The sequence below is a fragment of the Podarcis erhardii genome (assembly GCF_964252035.2).
Source record: "Podarcis erhardii genome assembly, chromosome: 14".
Taxonomy (NCBI): Eukaryota; Metazoa; Chordata; class Lepidosauria; order Squamata; family Lacertidae; genus Podarcis; species Podarcis erhardii.
The window spans coordinates 6119138-6143993 of NC_138503.1; the positions used below are offsets into that span (position 1 = coordinate 6119138).

The 24856-nt window shown below is 42.0% G+C and overlaps 1 protein-coding gene across 1 annotated transcript in view; it reads left to right on the plus strand.

The window, feature by feature from the left end:
- ADAM10 (ADAM metallopeptidase domain 10) overlaps nucleotides 1-23147 on the plus strand; it is a 50816-nt gene extending 27669 nt beyond the window's left edge. Inside the window, exons 6-17 of the mRNA XM_081838896.1 lie at nucleotides 1014-1163; nucleotides 1727-1819; nucleotides 3586-3769; nucleotides 7266-7429; nucleotides 8901-9084; nucleotides 10178-10328; nucleotides 13384-13567; nucleotides 13932-14040; nucleotides 15234-15454; nucleotides 19417-19543; nucleotides 20643-21602; nucleotides 21760-23147. Coding sequence (XP_081695022.1) covers nucleotides 1014-1163; nucleotides 1727-1819; nucleotides 3586-3769; nucleotides 7266-7429; nucleotides 8901-9084; nucleotides 10178-10328; nucleotides 13384-13567; nucleotides 13932-14040; nucleotides 15234-15454; nucleotides 19417-19543; nucleotides 20643-20737 — 1662 coding nt within the window. The 3' untranslated portion in view covers nucleotides 20738-21602; nucleotides 21760-23147. The remainder of the gene's footprint in view (nucleotides 1-1013; nucleotides 1164-1726; nucleotides 1820-3585; nucleotides 3770-7265; nucleotides 7430-8900; nucleotides 9085-10177; nucleotides 10329-13383; nucleotides 13568-13931; nucleotides 14041-15233; nucleotides 15455-19416; nucleotides 19544-20642; nucleotides 21603-21759) is intronic.
- Nucleotides 23148-24856: the final 1709 nt, after the last annotated feature.

Below are 24856 nucleotides of genomic sequence, written 5' to 3' on the forward strand. Positions count from 1 at the left end.
CTTGTGATAACTATGTCATTATTGCAGACTCTCCCCCTTCAGTTTCAAAAAGGAATTGATATATGTCATAGGAGGACTGTATGAGAAATACAAGCTCAAAGAACCCTTGATGGCACAAAACTAGTTAAACTGTTACTTGGATCTGAATCATATTACCTGATAATGCAGTTTACATTAAATTTCCTGAAGCTTTACAGTCAAGAACATGGATACCATTAAGCTAAGTTGATTTATTAGGTTTTCTGATTTTGATTAAAAGTTAATTGCAGCTTTTAAGAACATTTTAAATACCTGTCAGTAGCAGGCCTAAAAACTTGGCTGAAAATTTCCTCAGGCTGCAGAAATGTGTCTTTATTCATTGAAACTTCATTCATGCATTCAGCTGGCTCATGAGCTATTTTATTTCCTCCTAGTCCTTTGATAAACTTTGCATGTGCCAGATTAATTGGAGGCAAACATTTTTAAGAGCCAAGTCACTGTACCAGTGCGTATGGTAATAGGGGAATGTGGCTGGATTCAAGCAACTGTAATTGTGGACAGAGCAGAGATGTGTCAGACCAGCCTCTCACTAAAGAGGACAGCCAAGTCCTGCATGATGGAGGATAGAAGCTTCGGTGCTGAACACATCTTTGCATATTACTGCATCAGAATTTACCAGCCAATACAAATTGTTAGTCACCACTTGCTCACAGTTGCCTTCTACATGTTAGAGCCCTGCTTGATTTGAAGGTTCTTAACAAGCCTTATTTTCTCTCATCCTTTCCCACCCCCCTGTTTTTAATGCAGATGGTTACTATTGTGTTACAGTGCATAACGTTTTTCATTGTGTGTAACTGAGGCTGCAATCCTAATCCTACTTACCCAGGAGTAAGCCCCACTGAATTCAATAGGATTTACTCCTGAGTAGTCATGGCTAGGATTGTGCTGTTGGTCTCTGTATTCTTTGAACTGGAAGGCTGTATAGAAGTGCTATTTATCTATATTGCTAAGCTCCTTGGCTTTGTATGCTGCAGCAAACTTCAGAAGAATCTACCAATCATGGCCCAGAGCTTTTAAGAAGAAAACGAGCTGCACAAGCTGAAAAAAACACTTGTCAACTCTATATTCAGACAGACCACCTATTCTTTAGATATTACGGAACAAGAGAAGCTGTGATTGCGCAGGCAAGTGTTTAGCTACTGCTTCAAGTGATAGTTTTCTTTTAAAGGAGGTAAAAAGAGGATGCCCTTTATGTAAAAAGTCATCTTAATGTACAACTGCCTACATTGTTCTTTTCTGGGAAATTGTCATGTATACAACTTTTTGCACAACGCATAAAAAGCACATTGTCAGCAACAGAACCTATAGTTACTTGTGGATGTGCACTATGGGTATTTATGTATCTCTAGAACATACGATAAATGCCCATGCAGGGGGTGGACCCTGAAATTTCCCTGGGATGTGGTAGAGCACATGCTTATTACTATACAAAAGGTTCCAGGTTCATCTCCAGGTAGGATTAGAACCCTAGAGCAACAGCCTGTTATTTTGTACTGCTTTTAATAGTTTTAAAACTGCTTTTATATTGCTGTACACGGCCCTGACATATTTATGAGGGTGGTACATAAATACTTCTTTAAATAAAGAAGTAAATGAACTAAATTAACCAATGGTTTAAGGCAGCTCCCTTGACATTTTGCCTCTCAGAGAACTACATGCACAGAACTTTAACCTTCTTCTGTTTTAGATATCCAGCCATGTTAAAGCAATTGACACAATTTACCAGTCAACAGATTTCTCAGGAATCCGAAATATCAGTTTTATGGTGAAACGAATAAGAGTAAGTACTCTGTAATTTAATTTTTAGAATTTCTGTTCCTTGCAAGCAAAAGCTAACTTAGCCATTCCTGCTAAATAAAGTGTTTTCAGTTGCCTATTACTTATTCCAGTAGTCCAGTGCTGGTGAACATACTGTTAATTCTTACCCTATTTACACTAATGGAATGAAAGATGTGGAGGCAACTTTTGAATCTTTGCTACAAATGAAATGGAAATGTTGTATTGAGAAATGTTCTTGGTCAGGGTGCCAGCCAGCCATACCTCTTCCAGGTTACCCATTTCATTCCTCCTCCCGCGGCTTGCCATCCTCCCCCAAACACATTCAGTCTTCCATAGCCGCAGAACAGCATGAAGTTCTTCCATCTTGTGTGTGGTACCATTTTGACTAACATAAGCATTGAGATTCTCCTCCAAATTCCACTAATAGAGGGGTGACTGAATTTCTGAAAATCTCAAGGAAAATCAGTTGGTGAAATTAGATTCTTTACTAAGAAGCCCTGCTTAGTATAGTGGAGAAGTTTTGGACTTTGCATTTGGGTCTGAATACAGTGGTGCCTCGCAAGACGAAAAGAATCCGTTCCGTGAGGCTCTTCGTATAGCGGCTTTTTCGTCTTGCGAAGCAAGCCCATTGACAGCTTAGCGGATTAGCGCTATTAACGGTCTAGCGGCTTTTAGCGATCAGCTGAGAAGCGGCGTATCAGCGGAACAGCTGATAAGCGGCTTAGCGCTTAGGGAAAGGGCGGAAAAAGCGGAAAAAACCCGCGGGAACTCGCAAGATATTTTCGTCTTGCGAAGCAACCCCATAGAGAAATTCGTTTAGCGAAGCGCCTCCAAAATGGAAAACCCTTTCGTCTAGCGGGTTTTCCGTCTTGCGAGGCGATCGTCTTGCGGGGCACCACTGTACCTGCTCAGCTTTGGAACCCGCTGGTGGTCTTAGACCTAGTCACTTTGTCTCAGAGAGATTATATAATGGAATATTAATAATATAGCGCTCAGACTTGATGACATGAAAAACAAACCTTATGGGTTTGAGAGCAATGAAAGGCAAATGTTATTTCTTTCCACCCTTTCTTAAAGTGTAAGATAGGCTGTCTGTGTGTGCAGAATGATGTTGGTTGACCTCCATCCCTCTGACACTCAGACTCTGGGTGTGATATTTTATCTCCATTTTCTGGCCAATATAAATTTTATGCCACTCCATCTGTACTATTGGGTGGTGGTATTGAGGTCCTGAAGTTCCTATAACTGCAAATGTTCTTTGATTCCAATTACATTTTCCCTTAGAGTTCAAGGGATTTCTCCTGTGCATTTGCTTCCTCTTTGTTTAAATTTACTAGCCCCTAGGAATTGGAGTACATCTGTTGAACTTATTACATTGTTACCATTTACTTGCTGTCCTTGGGTGGTGATTAAAGCAGTTCCTTGGCTCTTGGCAAATAATCTTTTCTCTGGTCCTGTGTCACTTCATACCATGCCTCTTAATGACTGCAGCATCAAGCCACAAATTGCATGTGTTGAACTGCTTTTGCAGATCAAGCGCCACAGAGTTTTCTTTTCCCCTCTGAATGCTTTTCAGTGGGTACTGTTCATATAATTCATTTCTGAGTCACTGAATATTAAACTGGTGAGATTGAGTAATGTATATTATTATATCTGTGAATCAGTCTTTTGCAGTGTGGATTCTTACAGTGAGCATAGGTTACATCTTTGAAAAGCTGCTACTTGGCTAGCAAGAGTTATTTGACACCACAGAACCTTTTCTTTTAGATCAACACTACTCAAGATGAAAAAGACCCTACCAATCCCTTCAGGTTTCCAAATATTGGTGTGGAGAAATTTTTGGAACTCAATTCTGAGCAGAATCATGATGACTATTGTTTAGCCTATGTGTTCACTGATCGTGATTTTGATGATGGTGTCCTTGGCTTGGCTTGGGTTGGAGCACCTTCAGGTAAAAAAAAAAGTTTATGTTGCTTGAGTGAAGTATAGAGGGCATCTTGTGTGTTAAAGATCTCAAGATCAAGACCAATCTGGCATCTCCAGTTAAAATGATATCTATTAGCAAGGGTATCTATTTACCTGTATCCTAGAGAGCTGCTGCCTGTCAGTGTTGTGGCAATGGTCTGGCTCTATACACAGAGTTCCATCTTGGCCATCATTCGTAAATGGTTGTATTGCCTAGTTTAAATGGTTAAACTCCTAGTGTTACTGAAAGGCAGCATGCCTTGCTACCTGGCAGGCTTGCCTGACTGAGGTGATACTTCTTTTCACTTGTACTATGTAGTTGTCATATGCTCCTTACTCCCACAAAAGTATATGAGGCACAGGAGATTAACTTCCACCCCACAGCTGAAGTGTTGAAATAAATCTTAACCAGCCAGAAAAAAAGTTACAGCTTTTCCTCACCTGATGACCTCCAGACATTTCGGACTACAACTCCTATCAGCCTCAGCATCATATGGCAGTGCTGGCTGCAGCTGATAAAAGTTGTAGTCCAAAATACCAGGAGGGCACTATGTTGGGGAATTCTATGCTAGACAATACCAGAACAACTGCCATTCGGTATCATCAGTGCCCATTTAAACTGTGTACAGTGGAACCTCTGGTTATGTACCGTCATCTTTTCTTTGGGTAACAAGCTCCGCTAACCTGGAAGTAGGTGTTCCGGGTAGCAAACTTTGCCCCGGGATGCGAGTGGAAGTCACATGGTGGCAGTGGGAGGCCCCATTAGCAAAAGTGCCCCTCAGGTTAAGAACGGTTTCAGGTTAAGAACGGACCTCCGGAACAAATTTAAGTTCATAAACAGAGGTACCACTGTAGTATAAAGGGAAGAGTCTTGCTTTTCAATTAAGTGTCTAAAGCTGCCCTCATTGCAGTTAACTGAAGTGGAAGGATCATCTAGCACAGTCCAAGGCTAGGAGGATGTGAAACTCGGACTAGTTTCAAAAACCCTTTGCAAACAGTCAGTTCAAACCTTTGGCAAGAGTGGCCAGTCCATTCTGCAACAGTCTCTGGGATACAGAGGAAGAGGAAAGAGAAGGCAGTAGTAGAATGATAGACTACAAGTTGTTTTTCCCACATCTAGCTGTAGCCCATTGACAGAAGACAGGTTGCCTTGCTTATGTCCAGTCTTTGGATAGAGGTAACTTCACTTGTTTACTACTTAACGTCCAGGTTCTGCCTAAAAGCAAGTGGCAAAGCAGATCTGCTTCTGTTTCAATGGGCTTAGGGAAAGGCTATAGTTCAGGGGCAGAGCTCCTGCTTTGAATGCAGAATATCCCAGGTTAATCCCAGCATCTCTTATGTAGGGCTGGGAAAGGCCCGTCTAAAACCGGAGACTTACTGCCAGTCAGTGTGTAGACAATACTGAGTTAGATAATTGGCATACGGCATTATCCTGTAGTCCTTTTCAGGCATTGTCATTAGGGTTTTCCTTTTTGTACTTATCCAAGTCACCTTCGGGGAGCAAGCCTTAAACAGGAGAATGTTTTTTGAACTGATTGTGGTTTGAACTCACTAATCACTATACAGATGGGTGTTTCACTTCAGGGCATTTGGGTGCATGAAATACACTCTAGGGCATTTCTCTACATAGCACTTCGATGGCAAAAATAACTTCTTTTTTAAGCTGCTTTGGGAGTCAATATTGACTGAAAAACAACATATACATTTAATAAGTAATGTATATAAGGAGGAGGGAAAATTATCAACCTTATCCTTCTGCAAATATCATTTTTAAAGCCCACAGACGGCTGGTTATTTTGGCAACTCTTGCATTATTTTTCTGCAGACGTAACATAGTCCCTTCCTCAAAAACAAACAAACAAAACAAAACCTTCGAGAGACTACTGTTAACCTCTGCATAGCACAATTTATGTTATTTTCAGGTCACAACCTATCCCACCATCCTATTAAAATTCCTGTTGATCAGTAGTTTCATCTTCAGGAAGACAATTTTGGATAACTGTGGTAACTCAGAAGTGGGTGCAACTTGTCTAATTGATATTTTTGTCTTTGTGGTTTCAACCCAAACTTCCCGAAGAACAGTTGGTCTGTAAATATACTCTTAAGAATGAGTCATACTGCTTGCTGAGATAAGCAGATATTCTTAGGCTAAGTACTTTGCAACAGCAAAGTGTGCTATTTAAGCACTTGAACTGTAGCACTTGGAAGAATCACAGTTTAAGAAGCACATATTTGAGGACCTCAAGAATTTATAGTCTACCCCTGCAAGTGCATGTTGACCTCCATATATAATAGACTGTTGGCCATTGGGGGTTGCAGCTAAGGGTGGGAAAAGTTTGTGGCAGTGCAGGATTGTAAAGCTTTGTCTCTGCCCCACTCCGTCTCTCTCTGAAAGCCATATGAAAAGCTAAGGGTCACATAAGGCTGCAGGTTCTCCTCTCCAGTATAAGATAAAACTTTTTTTCCTCAGTCCAAAATTAGATACTTTACTGAGGCATAGTTTGTAGGCCCCCCCCCCCAAAATTACTTGTCCTGCTAAAATCCTAAGATCATAGAGTTGGAAGGGACCACAAGGGTCAGCTAGTCCAACTTCCTGCAATGCAGGAATGTGGGGCTGGAACCCACAAACCTGAGATTAAGATTCTCATACTCTACTGATTGAACTATCCCAGTTGTGAGACCCTTTCCAAACTTGGCAACAGAATGGAAGGTCAGTGATACATGTTGGAGCAAAGAATCAAAACTTCAAATAGAGCCTGAATGGAATGATAGGATTGTGGAAAGTGGTCATAGGATCATGGAAAGCTGCCTTGCACTGAATGAGACCATTGGCCCATCTAGCTTGGCCTTGCCTACACTGACCAGCAGCCACTCTCTAAGGCAGGCTTCCTCAACCTCGGCCCTCCAGATGTTTTTGGCCTACAACTCCCATGATCCCTAAGTAGCAGGACCAGTGGTCAGGGATGATGGGAATTGTAGTCTCAAAACATCAAGAGGGCCAAGGTTGAGGAAGCCTGCTCTAAGGTATCAGCCAATTCGTAGGAAAAACTCACTGTGTCAGTTTGTTGTTCTGTGGCAGAAGTTCTGTGTTGGAGATTATTCCAAATGATACTAGAGGTGGGGTAGTAATGTTACATAAACTAAAACAGTTCCTCACTTAACCCCAAGCAATGAAATGTCCACTTAAGTAAAGTGTGGAATGTGCCAGAAATTTGAACTTCTGATGGAAGGGAATGCTTTGCAGGGGATTAAACATGGCCAATAAATCTGCCTGTCATTCACTATTTGTCTGCACAAAGAGCTTTGTTACAGTTGCTCCTTGCTAATTGTGCCAGAATATAGGGTGAGATGTTTTGATAACAAAAGTAATGGCGAGAAAAGCTCTATTGTGGCATTTTCTTAGCTGGAATATTTATTCATAGCTTTCTAGTGAATCTAGAATAATCCCCTTTTAAAATGTTTTTGCTTAATTTTAACTGCAGGGAGCTCTGGTGGTATATGTGAAAAGAGCAAGCTTTATTCTGACGGCAAAAAGAAATCCTTAAATACTGGCATCATCACAGTACAGAATTATGGTTCCCACGTCCCTCCTAAGGTCTCTCATATCACCTTTGCACATGAAGTTGGACATAACTTTGGTTCTCCAGTAAGTATGAGCGTTACAGCTGCATTCCTAGCTGGCCCTGCTTCTACAGCCGATTAGGGGTACTCAAGAGTTGTGCTGAAATCCTCCCCTCCCGATTTGTGTAAATAGAACTGATGTGAGTTGTGCTTCTCCCAAGTTAACAGTTTGTTGCATCCAAGCCTTGACTCTTGAACTTGGGCAATCAGGAATTATCATACTTTGACAGTGCACTTATGACCTTGTGCAACAGAGCAAATGCTTCTCTCTCTCTCTCTCACACACACACACAGAGAGAGAGAGAGAGAGAGAGAGAGATGACATTTTTAGAGCCTTTGCTATGGCATAGTTGAAAGAATACTGGCTTGTTCCTATACACAGTTTGGCCTTGTTTTTCACAGCCTGCAGGGTCACATGTGCTAGCAAGCTTCTGCAAGATAGATGTTAACAAGGACTGAACTCTGCTTTCCAAGAACATGTCCTTTGCAAGCTTCAGTGAAATTACTAGGACTTATGTGAGATGTGGCAGGAGTAGTTTGCAATAACCATGTGGAATGTGCTGTTTGTATAAATACAAAGGCGGACACACTCTCTTGTGTGGACACAGTTATTGCAACTTGCCTTACTAAAATGCAAGCAATGATATATAGTCTGGTTAACATAACGTGGAGAATCCATTTCTTTGTCCTGGCTTTTGATAGTGTTAAATATAAATCTTATCACTTATGCCAATGTTTAAGAAAAAATTGCCATGTCTCTTATGGTTTGTGTGACTAGCTTGTATTGATACTGAACACCTTCCACTGGGATATAAAACATGTTGGGATTAGCAATGCCAATGCTGAACTTGGAGTTTGGATGCTCAAAGCACTTTGAGATATTAAAATGTTTTTTGTTTTCATAGAATCATAGAATGGTAGAGTTGGAAGGTGCCCATGGGTCATCTAGTCCAACCCCCTGCAATGCAGGAATCTCCACTAAAGCATCCATGACAGATGTCCATCCAACCTCTGCTTAAAAACCTCCAAGGAAGGAGAGTCCACAACCTCCCCAGGGAGAATGTTCCACTGTCAAATAGCTCTTACGGCCAGAAAGTTTTTCCAAATGTTTGGTTGGAATCTCCTTTCTTGTAACTTGAAGCCATTGGTTTTATCTATTGCTAGAGTGGTTTGTTGTGGTTTTAAGTCTAAATTTTACTTCAGTTGGTGCTCAGACTGTTCATATTGTGCAGATAAAGGGATAACATATTGGTTATTAATGGATAGAAACAATCTATTGAATGTAAGAAAAATATAATATTGCTTATGGGTGCTGGTTGGTGAATGTTCTATGAAAAGTTTCCAAGTTAATTCCAGGAAAACTGGCTGCAGATATCATTTCTCCCTAACCCTGCCTGCCTCTTATCCTGGGGTCATTCACTCCTCCACTAACACTATTACTGTAAAGCTGCCTTTAAGACAACAGAAAATTAAACCGAGAAGTATCTCTCTTGCAGCATGATTCTGGAACAGAATGCACTCCAGGAGAGTCTAAAAACTTGGGACAGAAAGAAAATGGCAATTACATCATGTATGCAAGAGCAACATCTGGGGACAAACTTAACAACAACAAATTTTCTATCTGTAGCGTTCGGAATATCAGTCAAGTTCTTGAAAAAAAGAGAAACAATTGTTTTGTTGGTAGGTATCTCTTCTCGATAATTCATCCATGTAGGAATAGGGTATCAGTATGAAATCTAGACAGTCTCAAGACTCTCCAATTTGTCATTTTTGAAATTTTCACTGGCCAGTTGTTCCTCCAACAGATAAAATAGAAAGCCAAGCAAAACCAAGCAAGAACCTTGCTTGTCACCAATAAGCTATAGCTCTGCTTGTTCACAAGTGTGTCCCACCCCCTAGCTCACACAGATGCTATTTTTCTGGGTCCTGTTCAAGGTGCTGGCATTTACCTTTAAAGACTCAAATGCCTGTCCCAACCTACCCAAGTTTTGAGATCTGCTTGGAGCTCTTCTTCAAGGGCCCTTCTTAACAGATGTGCACTGTGTCACAACAAAGGAGAGGGCTTTTGTGTTGGTGGTGTCCAAATTGCAAAGCATCCTCTCACAAAGAAATGCACCACACCATTAAGTGGCAACCTTTTTGCTCCTGGTTGCATTTCTGTATTCCCAGGCATATAAATGCATGCCGTGCCCTTAGCCTATGGTTTAGCTGTTGCCAAATATTACTGCTAAAGTTCCAGTTCCAGCAGAGATTCAGCAAGCCTTCCTTTTGATTTGCAGGCATCACTTAAATATTTTTTCATGCCACAGGCCTATGTGGCTGTTCAAAGGATATATTTTTTTAACTGACTAGTCATTTTAAGAATTTTTTTTGTACAGTTTTTTTAGTTTACATAGCCATATATGGCTCTGATATTGCAGCATAGAAATACTTTCATCAATAAAATCATTATATTTGTTCACTATCTTGCAATCTACTGGATGGAGAGCAATATCCACATGTTTTGAGTAAATAGAACATTTTAAGCAACAAAAAAATGCAACTTGGTACTCCCCCCCCCCCCATGAAAGTCAGAGCAAGCTGATACCTGCCTCCTGCAACGCACTCATTAGAAGCGTCCTGCGAAATGTTTCCCATACCTGCTCTGGTTATTTAAAAGGAATTTCCCTTTTGTTTTGGTTCAGTTAATCACTGTGTCCTCCAGTGTTGCTCCAAATACCTCACAATATATGTTTAAGGGACATAGTGTTCTGAAGATCTTCCTGCTTTTCAGAGTCTGGTCAACCTATCTGTGGGAACGGATTGGTGGAGCAAGGAGAGCAGTGTGATTGTGGCTACAGTGACCAGTGTAAAGATGACTGTTGCTATGATGCAAACCAACCAGAAGACAAGAAGTGCAAACTAAAACCAGGCCAGCAGTGCAGGTATTGATGTCCAACTTGGTTTTCACTATCCAGCTGCTTGACTATTGCTGCCCCTGAACATTTTGCCAATAAGTATCTGTAAACCACAATTTACAGTGGCAATTGAAATGATTCAACCCCCATTTCAAATTGTGTTTATTATCAAAATTAAAGACTTTCAGCTGTTTGCAGTGAGCAGATCAAACAGAAGTAATTGAAATAGCTCAACACAGTGGATGCTCCCCCAAATTCAGCTGGCATACTGGCTTCTCCAGTCTCACTATTATCCAACTCCCTGAATAGAATCCCTCAGAACAGCACAGATACAACAGGTGTTGTCTCAAGCACACTTGATGCAACTAATCAAGAGCTTAATTAGTTGCACCAGGTGTGCTTGAGCTGGAACGCATGAAAACTGCTAGGGCAGTGGTTTTCAACCAATGTGCAATGGCATCCTGGGGTGCCTTGAATGGTGGTCAGGGGTTCCATGGGCAACACTGGCCTCAGTTCCTCTTTCCTTCCCTCCCTCCTCTGATGCCCTCTTGCATTTCTGCCTCCCAAAGGCTTCTGCAGCTGTTTGTTGCAGCAGCCCTGGCTACAAGCTTCCCATGCGAATGGTGCCTCTGGGGCTGGCCAGGGGGTGCTGGTTGCCAGAAGCTGAGGTAGCCTCTGAGTAAAGCGAACAAGCGGGTGAGGGAGCCCAGCCAGCCAGCCCTTGCTGTTGGGAATGGACAGACAAGTGGGAGGTCGGGTACACAGTCAGGCACTGCTCTGGCCTTTCTTGTGCTTGCTGTGTGCAAGGCCTGCCTGGGAACTGAATGCCCAGCACTGATGGGGAGCCTTTCTGCTGTGCATGCTCATTGGCACCCATTGCTGCCTCTCAATGTGAGTAAGGTGCATGTTCATCTTTGGCCAGTCTCTGTCGGGCTGCTAAGATTGTGATCATGGTATCTCCCCTGCCAGGGGTGGTGGCTGCCGCCCGGAGGACTCCCAAGGAGAGGAGAGGAGACTGACGGAACACTCCACAAGGGAGGGTGTTCAAAAAGGGGTGAGGGGCTGCTGGCTCTGCAAGCAAGGTGTGACATAACTGGGCTCCTGAGCCCCACAGGGGTGTCGCAGAAAGAATGTAGTTGGTCAAGGGAGCCATGAACTGCAAAAGGTTGAAAACCTAGGGGTCTGCTGAGCATCAAATTTGGCTGCATGTTAGAAATACGACGTAAGAAAAGAGAATGGTCCAAGAAGGCAAGTGAAGAGATAATCGGCCTTCACAAACAAGGAGCAGGATACAAAAAGATAGTGAAGGCACTGAATGTTCCTAGAGGCACATAGTTGGGAACATAGTTTGCAAGTTCAAAGTTAAAGGAACAATGGTTACATTACCTGGATGGGGCAGAAAAAGAAAGCTATCTGTGGCACCAACCAGATTTCTGAGAAGGCAGGCTGGGGAAAAATCTTGAGTGACTGCAGAAGAGCTGCAGCAAGACTTGGTAGCAGCAGGCACTAGGTTTTAGTGAGCACAGTAAGGCACATACTAAATGCAGAAGGTTTCTATCCCAGAACTTCCAAGACGTACACCACTACGAAACCAAAAGCACAAGAAAAGTCGGATCCAGTATGCTCAAAATCATATAAATAAGCCACAGAAGTTTTGGGATTCTGTTCTGTAGAGCAATGAAACAAAATTGGAATTTTTCGGCCCCATGGATCAGCTCTATGTCTGGAGGAGGAAGAATGAAGCATACGCTGAGAAGAACACTCTGCCTGCAGTGAAGCATGATGGTGGCTCAGTGATGCTCTGGGGCTGCTTTGCATCCTCTGGTGCTTGAAACTTGCAGCGTGTGGAAAGCAGGATGGATTCACTGAAGTACCAGGAAATCCTAGGAGGAAACATCATGCCGTCTGTGAGGAAGCTGAAGCTTAGGCATCATTGGATCTTCCAACAGGACAATGATCCCAAGCATACCTCAGATTCGACCAAGGCTTGGCAGAAGAATTCCTGGAAAGTTCTACAGCGGCCATCACAGTTACCTGACTTGAGCCCCATAGAAAATCTCTGGTGGGATTTGCAGAAGGCGGTTGCAGAACGCAAACACAAAAATATTACTGAACTGGGGGCCATTGCTCCTGAGGAGTGGGCTAAGATTCCTCAGGAATGCTGCCGGAAACTGCTGTTTGGCTATGCATCTCTTTTGCAGGAGGTCATAGCAGCAAAAGGCTGCTCCCTAAGTACTAAAGATGCTTGCCCTGAAGGGGTTGAATAATAGTGAGACTGAAGAAGCCAATATAAGTTGCAATTTCAGCTTGAATTTGGGGAAACCACTCGAAGCATCTGTTGTGTTGAGCTATTTCAATCGCTTTTGTTTGATTTGCTCATTGCAAACATGTTGATAATAAACCTGATTTGCATTGGGGTTGAATAATTTTGATTGCCCTTATACATGTGAATAGGGTCACTATTTGAGGCTTTTCAGTAGTATATGAGGTTTTTTTAAAGAACACCGGTGGTGACAAAGTCCATGTCTTTTTGTATTGTCAATCATGCTAGCTTTAGTCCTCTTTTCTGGCTCTGCTTTTGAGTTCCAAATTCCAATTTTCTGTTTTCTTCTGCCAGTGGTATATAACACATCCCTTCTGTTTGGCCTTTGATTCAGCTGACTAGCCTGTTTACCTCTGTTTTGCTTTTGTTGAAAGGCAGCTAATAAATTATTTGAAAATGAAGGAAGTGCCACAAGTAGGGCTGAGTGTGTTACAGGTGGAAGGGGGACCCACATGTTCTTTTCAGTGCCTTGCTCTTTTTAATACTGATTTAAGCTTTTGAATTCAGCTAAAAACTATCAATGAGACTTTAAACAACCCTGTTATACCCACAGTCATAGGAATTAAAGAGTGATAGGAGGCACCTTTTTAAGAGCAAGCTTATCGGTTAAAGTTTTGATCTGTATTGGTGATGGGCTGCAGAACAAAGGCTAAACTTAATCCTTCCAGCTAAATAACGAAAGGGTATGTGTGGGCTGAATAAGGTGACAGGAGGTACCTGTTAAGAAGTGACAACTGAGTATTTCCCCTTCTTTTACAGCCCCAGTCAAGGTCCCTGTTGCACACCATCTTGTACATTCAGGGTATTTGGAGCAAAGTGCCGAAATGATTCTGAGTGTGCGGAAGAAGGGAGGTGCAATGGCAACACTTCTTTCTGTCCAACATCTGCACCAAAGCCTAACTTGACGGACTGCAACAGAAATACACAAGTTTGCATAAATGGAGTAAGTCTTCTAGAGATGTTACAGAAAAGCTAAGGAATCAATATCAGCTTACATGCTACTGGCCCAGGTTGATTGTATATTTCTCCCTGCTGGAATAAAGCATTTCCTTTATTGGGTAACAAGTGGAGAACCTGTGAATTTTCTTAGTGTTTAGGAAATGGCATTGTCAGGCCTTGTATTCTGCCCAGTCTATATCAAGCGCCACCAGCTGATGCATCCAGTTTTATTATTTCCAGAGTGGGAAAGGTATTACTCTCTGTTCACAGTATATGGTGGTGGTGGTTCTTTCTGTACAAATGATGAACCTTAAGTTTTCTGGAATGTAAAGCATGGATGGAAAATAATTGTATCTTATCTTCTCTAGCAATGTGCTGGTTCTATCTGTGAGAAGTATGGCTTAGAAGAATGTACATGTGCCAGTTCGGATGCAAAGGATGATAAAGAATTATGCCACGTATGTTGCATGGAGAAAAGTAAGTTCTCTTCACATTAAAACATAAATAGTGTAAGCTTGGATTTTGATAACAGAATTTCAGATACTTTTATTCAATAAAACTGAAGCTGGGGAATAGTTTGCAGAACTCTTGAGTTATTCAGAGAACCTTACCATGAAGAAAGATGATTGGATCTTGTGTGCCATTAAGGACAGCCAAGTGTGAGGACACAATCAGTTGAAAGATCCTGGTAAAAGCACTTCTATCCACTGAGGCTCCCTGGGACTCCAGTGACGGAGTGGGATCCAGATGCATCCCCAGACTCTGCACCTGAACAGGCAATTGACCAACATCTCTGACATGGAAGCCCCTCACCGACCATACCTCCATCCTGTCAGGGTTCAAGCTTGGCTTATTTTGTGCACAAGCTTTATTTAAAAAATCTCTGCTCCTTTGCAGCAGGAAATGAAATTACTCATGTGAGAAACCATCCCAGTGCATTGTGTGCTATTCTACTAGTTCAAATGGTGTTCCTCCCTTTTCTCTTTCAACCACCAAAATGCCTTGGCTCAGTCCTGGTTGTAACACTTCAATCTCATGAAGACCTCATTTAACCTGAGGGCAGGAGGAACCTCCAGCCCACCAACCTAATTAAGCTCACCAGACCTCTGAATTTGACCCATGAGGCCTTTCCGGCAAACTGTATCCATCTATCAGTTACCCAGTGACCTGTGATGTCAGGCGTAGAGATCTGTTATCTCTGATCTTGGCAGTAAGTGATGACAAGGGATCAGTACTTGTACCGATAAGCTTATATCTGGTCTTTAATGCTGTGGTGCTTAGCACTGAGATAACAAATAAGCCTCTGCCTGCTCTTTGTAAAAGTCAGCAAGATCTTAACCCATGATATGAGAAAATGGCAACTCACTCTTGGAGCATTTCCATTCATCCACATATTTCTTGCTTTGCAATCCTGGCTTGAATTTGAAGTGGGGCGGCAAAGGAAGAATCATGACACAAATGATTGGCAGTTGTGTGTGCCCCCACCCCGCTCAAAATGACCCATGGATCAATTTCCTACCTTTGATTTAAGTAATGATTGCTGTCCTGTACCTCTTATGTTCTTTCAATACACATGTAATTGTGGGCAGGCTGTTGCTTGTGATGCATTTTGTTGTATTGCTCTTCCTAAAAATGACATCTGTTCTTAAAATGTTTTTTGCTTTATCCAGTGCTTCCAGACTCCTGTGCAAGTACAGGATCTGCTAAATGGAAGAACTTCTTCGATCACAAAACTATTACCCTGCAGCCTGGGTCACCCTGCAATGATTTCAAAGGTTACTGTGATGTGTTCATGAGGTGTCGATTGGTAGATGCTGACGGCCCCTTAGCCAGGTTAAAGAAGGCCATTTTTAATCCAGAGCTGTATGAAAACATTGCAGAATGGATCGTTGTAAGTTTTTAAACATAAGAAATCTCTAATACTATGTTGTGAACTGTGGTAAAGCTTGCCATTGTCAGTTGCTTTGAATTTGAATTAATTCCCACCTCCAAAAAATCCCCCTTTGATTGTCACAATTCAACAATGCTACCTTGATGAGTAGTGCTTTTACAAGAGCAGTAGTTCATTTTCTTCAGAGCCATTGTAGCATCTGCTTTGCTAACATGTAAATATTTACCCGAAGGGTAGCATGCTAGCAGTTTTATTGATGCACCACTAGGAGTCAGGTTCTCTCCCCCCGCCCCCAATATGGATAATGGTAAAATTCTCCTGCGATCATACAGATTCTGCCTTAAGAATGTTGTATGCTTTTTCTAATGAAGCAGAGTGGTAGTACACTGTTGAATAAAGTGGGGTGGGAGGATGACAAAAAGCCATTAAGAATTGCTCGAAGCTGTCCTCATGAGCACTTGTATTTTCCAGTTTTCAGAATTTGCGTATGTGTAACATTGGCCATGGTTGCTGGGGCTGATGGGACATATAGTTCAGCTACATCTGGAGGACCAGAGGTTCCCCGTATCTAATAGAATAGAATAGAATAGAATAGAATAGAATAGAATAGAATAGAATAGAATAGAATAGAATAGAATAGAATAGAATAGAATAGAATAGAATAGAATAGAATGACGCAAATATATAGAGATAAAGCTTGTTGCCAGCTTTGGGTATGACAAGAGGTGAAAAAAGGCTGTTGTGCACTTTCCAGGCTTTAGAAGACAGTGTGCTATGGGGCTAGAGCATTGGACTTGGTCCAGGAAGAGCTGGCTTAGATTCTTGCTTGGCCGTGAAGCTTAGTAGGTGACCTTAGGCAAGGCATGATTAGTCTTAGTACAGTGGGGGTTGTCACGAGGGAAACAGCATAACCCTGTGCTTCTTAGAGGAAGGGTGAGATAAAGACCCAATAGGCAGGCACTGGTGCAGCTTCACTGATTTGTGTGCATCTGTATTCACTGAGTGCCAGGATAAGTAGATTTTTATTTTTATATTTCTATGCTGCTTTTCATTCAAATGAATCCCAAAGCAGCTTGCAAACAAAAAATAATAGTAACATGGTAGAGCATAATAGAACATCACAAATACAGCATGAATCAAATGAAATAACTAAAAAATCATCAATATAATAATTACAATCTATAAAACACTATTAACAAAACCGCAACTAAAAAACAAGCTGCACTGTAATTAAAGCAAAAGTCATATGATTAACAAATCAAGACAGCATTTATAATCTATAAAACAGTATTAACAACATGAACAAAAAAGCAGCCAAAAATACACTAAGCTCTGTTAAATTCATACTGCACCCCCATGAATCATATTCTTTCACTCTGTTCAGCACATTGAAATACACTTGTGCATAACAACTCCCTTCTGACGGTACTTCAGGCCAGACATGGGGCAACACTGGTGAAACCAGCCACCCTCTGATGGAAACAGAGTCTCTCCTCAGAGTTTGGAAACAGCTCTCCTATAAAATCTCCTAGGGCTGGAGGGTGCAGCAAGGCAGGTGGGAAAAGTTATTACCTGCTGGCCAACTCAGTGTCTCTCTCACAGTTCTTCCTCTGGACATTACTGTGTTTCATTTCACATTTTCCCTTTATTCACCAGGAGAACAGGAAATGTTACATTATAATGAAACATTTTCAGGGTTGTTTAGGAATGGAAAAGAATGGGAATTGCCAGATAAGAAATTTTCATGTACAGTGGTACCTCGGGTTAAGTACTTGAATTCGTTCCGGAGGTCTGTTCTTAACCTGAAACTGTTCTGAACCTGAAGCACCACTTTAGCTAATGGGGCCTCCTGCTGCTGTCGCGCCGCCGGAGCCCAATTTCTGTTCTTATCCTGAAGCGAATTTCTTAACCTGAAGCACTATTTCTGGGTTAGCGGAGTCTGTAACCCAAAGCGTATGCAACCTGAAGCGGATGTAACCCGAGGTACCACTGTATGTAACACACACTCAGTAACTAGGTTTATTGCAGTAATGTGTTTTTGACCTAGCACATTTTCCAAACAGTGACCATTGCCTGTGTCCATGGGCGTAGCCAGGATTTTTGTTAAGGGGGACAGGCTTTTGTTGGAGGAGGCAGAACCTCAGTTAAGTATTTTTAACTGAGGTTTAACTGAGGGGCGGCTGCACCGCCCCCCAGCTAAGCCCATGCCCATGTCCTTTAAATTTGGTCTCTTGAGGGGCTGATTCTCACCTCATTACATTAGAGAAGCTCTGCCATTGTCTTACCATGCTTGGTGGCTTGTTCAGGCCTGGGTGCCACTGCATTCCTTTATTCCTGCTGAATTGTGATTGTCAGACACGTTCTGTTTCGTCTGGTGACCAGTCAGCCTCCATATCTGCACTACTTCTAATGAGACCTCATGGGAGACAGGTCGTGCAGTCAGCTCTTCCTTAGCAGCTCTCAGTTTTGTGTGCAGTAAATGGTGGCTGGTAGAATTCTTTGGTGCCCTCTGATTTCTATAGCTGCTGTATATGTCTCAGTTGTAAATGGTTCTTTATGCACTGCCAAAAGTACAGCCATTTCAGCTTCCTTTTGCCACCTTACTCTGAATCTGGCCAGTCTAACTGCTGGAGCAGTATCCATCTTTTCTTCTCTTAACAAATTTTATGTTTGGTCACTGTTTTTAAAAAAATCAATAAAATGTTGTCCTGTTCCAGTTTTATTTTCAGCATTTTCAGGTACAGGGCACATTGTTAGCTCTAACATGCAACTTGGGGTTAAGGATTAAATATTTTGCCATACAAATATGTACTGTGTACCTGGGCATGGAAAGAAGGACTCTGCCTCCTTTCATCACTGATGTATCACTTAGCCAAATGATTAACATAGTTCCCAAATGCCAGGTCAGAATAGCACCTGTGGCCAGCCCTCTGCTCCCAGGAGATTTGCATATGATGAGTGCCCTTTGTGACACAGATTACAGGACAGAGAGCAGGACCTGTTTCCCCACCCCAATTCCCACCCTGTCTGCCCACAGAAGATTCACTTCCATAATATATAAAAAGTGAGATGTCCCTGGTCTCTTATTTGTTTTTCCTGCTCTTGTCCTGTGTTCTGTCTTTTTCTCTCTCAAATGCTACTCTCCCCAGCAAAATGCAGCTGCCATTGTCACAACCCCCCAGTGTCCTGTTCCAGTCTCTCCTCCTTTAGTAATTCTATTAGTGCGGCATTTTCTAGTTTTCCTATGGAGTTTGGGCAGTTTCCAAGATGGAGTTTAACCTTTTATTCGCTATATCAGTCCTGGGAAAATTCACTTTTCTAGACTCGTCAGTTTACTTTTTTGGAAAATGATTGCATTAATATATGGATGACTTGATTTTAACCTGCAAATTCAAATTGAATTAAAGCCAGAAAATGTAGTGGAGAAACTTCAACACAATAATTAGATTTGCTAATGGTTAAATGGCTTTTGCTTTGCAATTTGTGAATCATCTAACTTCAGCCTTGTTTCTAGAGCTGGGGTGGGGGAGGTGTGAGGAGGGCAAGTGCCAGTCCTGAGAAAGCAGATGACCTGTCCAGGTTTGGGTAGTTGAAAAGTAGGTGGTTGACAGGCCCTCAAAGATGCTGCTTCATTCAGCTTTACTTGTTATAGTCAAAACAAGCTACCTACCCTGCTTGCATTGCTGGGGTCTGCATGCCCTCTGCTGCCACCACTAGCACCCACTTCTGGTGGAGTAAGGCAGGTGGGCTGCAGCTGAGGAGCCAGCAGCTAAGGCTGGGATCCATGGGCCTCTCCCCAGCTCCATGGGGGCTCTCAGGGGTCCTAGAATCTCATTCATAGAGGCCTCTGGTGGCATTTGAGGAATAAAGCTATGGCTTTGCACTGATTTTAAGATGCAGTAGGGTTGTACATGCACATCTATCCTAAAAATAGTCTTTTGTGTTCTGTCACAAAATTTCAGATATACTGGTGGGCTGTACTGCTTATGGGGATTGCGCTGATCATGTTTATGGCCGGTTTCATTAAGATATGCAGTGTTCATACCCCAAGCAGCAACCCAAAGCTGCCACCACCTAAACCTCTCCCAGGTAAGCAACTTCATGTTGTGACTTCTGTAAATTCTGTATAACCTCTTCTGTATAATGGAAAATGTTGCTGGCACCTTGTAGTAGTTGCACTATGAAAGGGCAGTGCTGTGTTTGCCTCAAAATGCTCTTGTATATAGAAGAGGAAAACCTATGAGAAGGTGCTGCCCTATTGGACACTCAGAGGCTTAAAAGTCAGTTGTCCCTTCAGCTGTCAAATCTTTGTGGACTTAGTATAATGGGTGGTATCCTTAACTCCTTCACACTAATGGGCTTGTACTGCCTCTAAAGGAGTGGGTATGTAGCTTATGTTTGTTATTGGAGGTCCAAATGACTTAGGTGGCTGTTACCTGTTTAGTCTGGTGCAACAGCTGTATCTGATAGCCCATGTGTTGGTAACATTGAGAATGGATTCCTGCAATCTGCTCTGTGTGGGCCTTGTTCACATAGGACAAGCTAGGACAGAGTGAAGCAGCTAGACTACTGATGAGGTCAGAAAGCTGGCAGCATGTGACACCCCTGCTAAAACTTCTGTACTGGTTGCCCATGTGCTACAGGGCCAGGTTCAGGGTTCTTGTGTTGATATACAAAACTCTGAAAAAAACTCAGGATGCTTTAAGGACCGCCTGAGCTGTCGTATTTCAGCCCAATCACTGAGAACATCCAGAGGAGAGCTGTTGTCCTCTGTGTTGCAGGGGCCTGACTGGCCTCAGCCTAGAGATCAGACGTTTTGTGTCACCACCAGTCCCATGCTGTGGAGCACTCCACCAGCAGAAACTGAGCAGGCATTTTGACTTTCAGGCTTCACCTGACAACTTCCTTTACGCTGACAGGCCTTTGCAGTTGCATAAAATGGTTGTCTCAACCACTGTTTTGTATTGCTTTTCCTTTGTTTAATGTAAAACCCCCACCACCACCACCACCGGATGTTTTGCAGGAAGAGGGAGAACTGATCTTGAGTACTCTGTGCTTGGCATCTTTGTTCTTACCTTAGATAGGCAATCAAAGGCCTTGGACATTTGCACATAGCACATTAAGTCTTAGGTTTTGACTGGTCTCTAAACAGGCAATATGCTTTTTAAAACTATGCTTTTTTCTGTAGGCACTTTGAAGCGAAGGAGACCGCCGCAAACAGCTCAGCCTCCTCCACGCCAGAGGCCCCGGGAGAGTTATCAGATGGGACACATGAGACGTTAAGTGCTGTTTTTTGCCTTGGTTCTTCCTAGTGCCTACAGTGGGAAAATTTCACTCCAAAGAAAACCTATATTAAGTCATTGTCCCTGGTCTAACTTTCAACTAAAAAGCAGAAGAAAGAAAAAAAGGCAAGATGTGGAGATGTTCAATGCTCACATTTCCCTGCCCAAAAAGAGAAGCGGCTGACCTTGAAGCAGATTTTTAACCGTCTTCAGCACCATGATTTCGACCTTCTCCTCCCTGTGCTCTTCGTTGTTGCCTTTTCTTCACTTGGAGGCAAACATGGCTCTTGTGAAACTCCTCTTCACATGAATTAAAGCATATATTTTTCAACTGTTGAGGCTAGGAAGCTAGACATTGGAGACATTACTTTGCCAATGTACATAAAATGTTATATGCAGACATTGTATTTCTCATGTACACCTGTACTTCTGTGTGCAATTGTAAAACAAGAGAATTGCAATATGGATGTTTCTTTGTATTATAAACCTTTTACGCTCTTAATGAAGAAATTACTGTTTAATTGACATACTCAGGATAACAGAGGTTGAAGGTGTATAAAAGTCTGGATTCTGTAATGCTTTATGCAGGAATTGTGAATCGGATCGGATCCTTTTTTAAATGTATCTATATTATGGTCAGAATTACTGCTAACATTCACTCTGGAGGCAAAACCCAGATTTCTCATCCTGCACAAGCCCCACTAAAATGAACGAAGCTCTGCTCTGATCCAAAGGGGGCTTGTGGAGGAAAGGTTCCCTTTAGATTGTGCTTTCTCTCTCGCATTGTGCCGCTGCTGTCCTGGGGATAGCACATGCCAGAATGTTCCCATCATTAATTTTTATGTAAAATATATGATTTCTGAGCAGTGGCGTAGCGTGGGTTGTCAGCACCCGGGGCAAGGCAAGTAATTTGCGCCCCCTAACCCGTGGATTTGCGCCCCCTAACCCGTGGATTTGCCCTAACCCCAGATGGTGCGGCCGGCCCCCCCTGCACCCCCCACGCTACGCCACTGTTTCTGAGAGCTCAGCATAAGTATTTTCCAAAAAAATATGAAAAAAAATCTTTGCCTGTTAAATGATCGACTTCTTTTTTCATGCTTTGGTAGAAAGACAAGTGTGTTCTATTTTTCCTCAGAAGATTGCAACTGACTTTCTTTGATATGCTCTGATAGTCTTAATATGTGGTAATTAGGTTCCCAGTTCTGACAGATATGGGAGAGATGAAAAGTTGTTGAATTTTTTTGTTTAAGTATTTTGGTAATTCTTCAGCATGATACTGTTCTTAAGGATAACCACTAAAACAAAAGTAACTGCTGCAGAGTCTGCTGTAGTTGTGTTTTAATTGTGTAGGCTGGGGAATGTCCACAAAAGGCGCTTAAAGGAGTCTGGAAGCTCAACAGCACAATGGCCCAAAGTTTTTATTATGAGTGTAAATAATTGGCATTTTAAAACAAAGTAGAAACAAAAGCAATGTCATAATATGCTTAACTGCTATGCAGGAAATGGAAGAGGGCATTATTCAAGCTTGTGATACACTGCTTCTGTTTTTCCAAAAGCACCAAGCTAATTAGGGAACAAATGGCTGTAAAAATATTTCTGGCTTTGCTTGGGAAGCAAATTTTATTAAGAGGTTGGCCAGGGTTTTGTTTTGTTTTCCAAGAGTATACAGTTTACACACACATTCTCATAATGTGAAGCAAGCCAGCAAGGCCAAAAATGTTAAAAGAATATAATGAAATCTCTTCCTTGTAAAACTTGTACAGTATGTGGTGACTTTTTTCAAAATACAGCTTTTTTGTACATGGTTTAGAGACAAATTTTGTACATGAAACCCCCAGACCAATAGACTATAAATAATTCTGAAGGATCTTAACTAGTTAGAAATCTGTAGTTGCTTTTAAACCATTTTAAAATACATTTTGGGGTGGTTCTGTTCTTGTTCTGTTCTTAAGACTGTGCAAAGGCTGGAAGCTAGGTTTGCATTTCTAAAATGGTGACTTTTGTTCTGCAAGAGTTCATAGTAACTTCTTGAGTGTGGTAGATCTTGGAACATGTAAATTCTTTGCTTGTAATGTTCTCCTGTGGCTAGGGTGCCTGGCAGAGAGCTGGCTACCCTGTTTTATTTTGGGTCTAAGTTTCATGTTTTCTGCAAAGAGAAAAGTGCACTGAACTCTCCACTACAAGTTAAGATGTGGTAAATTAAAACAAGATTATCAAGGCAAATTGCAATCTAATACTACTGTCAGTTTAATGTCCACTGTGTTTTATACAGTATCCTTTTTTTTGTTTTTTTGGTTCACTTTGGAAATTTTTACTAAAAAGTTGCAAAAATAAAATAAAGTATTGTGCAAACAAATGTAAGGTTTTTTTTAAAACTTGAAATGCATTAATAAATAGATCTGATGAAATCACCCTGGAAGTTGAGCTCTTTCTCAGAATTGAAGGGCAGTCAATTCTGATGTGCCTTCCTACATTTCACTGCCAGAAGCAGGCTGTGCTTCTTAGTAGATCTCATTTTATTGGCGTGGCTCAAAAAGGGGGGGGGGTCTCAGTTAAACATGCCCCAAATCATACTGCTGCTGTATCTGCAGATTCTTCCTCCAGGCCTGTAAAACTTTATCTCAGTACAGTGCTGTGGTGTGATTATCAAACTATTTATGCTTTATTGAAACGTGTTTGTGGGTTAGAGGCTTGTGTGTGTGTGTGTGTGTGTGTGTATGTGTGTGTGTATCTATGTGTGGTGTTTTAGGGATTAATTGGCCTATTTCTGATCAGTGTCAATTCCACATAGGTTCTTAAGTACATTCTGCCTCATTTCTGCATCATTCTGTGAATTTTCTAAAGCCCACAAGCAAATTTGTTTTAAAATGTGTATTTAAATGCTTTATTTCAGTGTTTTTTTCCAAATGTATTGTAACTTAAATAAGCATTTGTTAACATGTTCTGGAACACTTATGCAGAGAACTATATGACAAAGTTCAGCACTGCAAAATCTGAAGGAGAGTTACATTCCAGTCTGTACCAAAATTCATGTACCACTAGTTCCACTTTTTCGCCAGTGTGCTTTTATTTTTTATTAGTGCAACACTATGCATTGGTGGGTGGACTGCACAAGTAAACTGATAATGATGAGAGCAATTAGTTCTGGGCACTTGAGTGGTGTGAGGCTTTGACCTCTGTCTTAAATATTGACCCCTTCATTTTATATGGCAAACAGATAGTGAATTGGAGCTGTACTTTCAGATATGACACAGAGGGTAACAATCTCAGAGGCCAAGAGAAACAGTCAAAAATACTACTTGGAGCACCTAAAGTAGCACTTAAAAAAGGTAAAGGACCCCTGACAGTTAAGTCCAGTCACAGACGACTCAGGGGTTGCAGCGCTCATCTCACTTTACAGGCTGAGGGAGCCACCATTGGTCCACAGACAGTTTTTCCAGTTCATGTGGCCAGCATGACTAAGCCGCTTCTGGCGCAACGGAACACCAAAACCAGAGCAGCGCACAGAAACGCCGTTCACCTTCCCGCCGGAGCAGTACCTATTTATCTACTGGCACTTTTTGGCATGTTTTCGAACTGTTAGGTTGGCAGGAGCTGGGACGGAGCAACAGGAACTCACCCTGTCGGGATTCGAACCGCCGACCTTCTGATCGGCAAGCCCTAGGCCACAGCACCACCTGTGTCCCTTTAAAGTAGCACTTTGGATGCAACTAATTTTACTGTGCATGTTTCTGTTTAAGGTGGCTGAGTAATAGGTGTGCTAGCATGTTTTCCATCATCTCCAAGCACTGTCTTTCTGGTGGGCTTCTTTTGTGGAAAACACTTGCTATTATGTGGGAAACAAAGGATTGTATCCCAGGAAGTTCTGGTCAGAGTAGACCCATTGAAACAAATGGACTTAAGTTACTCATGCCCATTGACGGGCCTAATTCTCAGTAGAACTTAACTCTGGATACAAGCCAAAAGAACCATTCAGTGCAATTGGAAAATGTCCAGCTTGTTTTCAAAAGATTTTTTCAAAGATATGGATGACAAATGGCAACTTAAGACATGGAAACAGTTGTTTAATTTACTTGAGCTTAAAAAATGCATTCCACTTCCACTCCTGAATCTTAGGGAA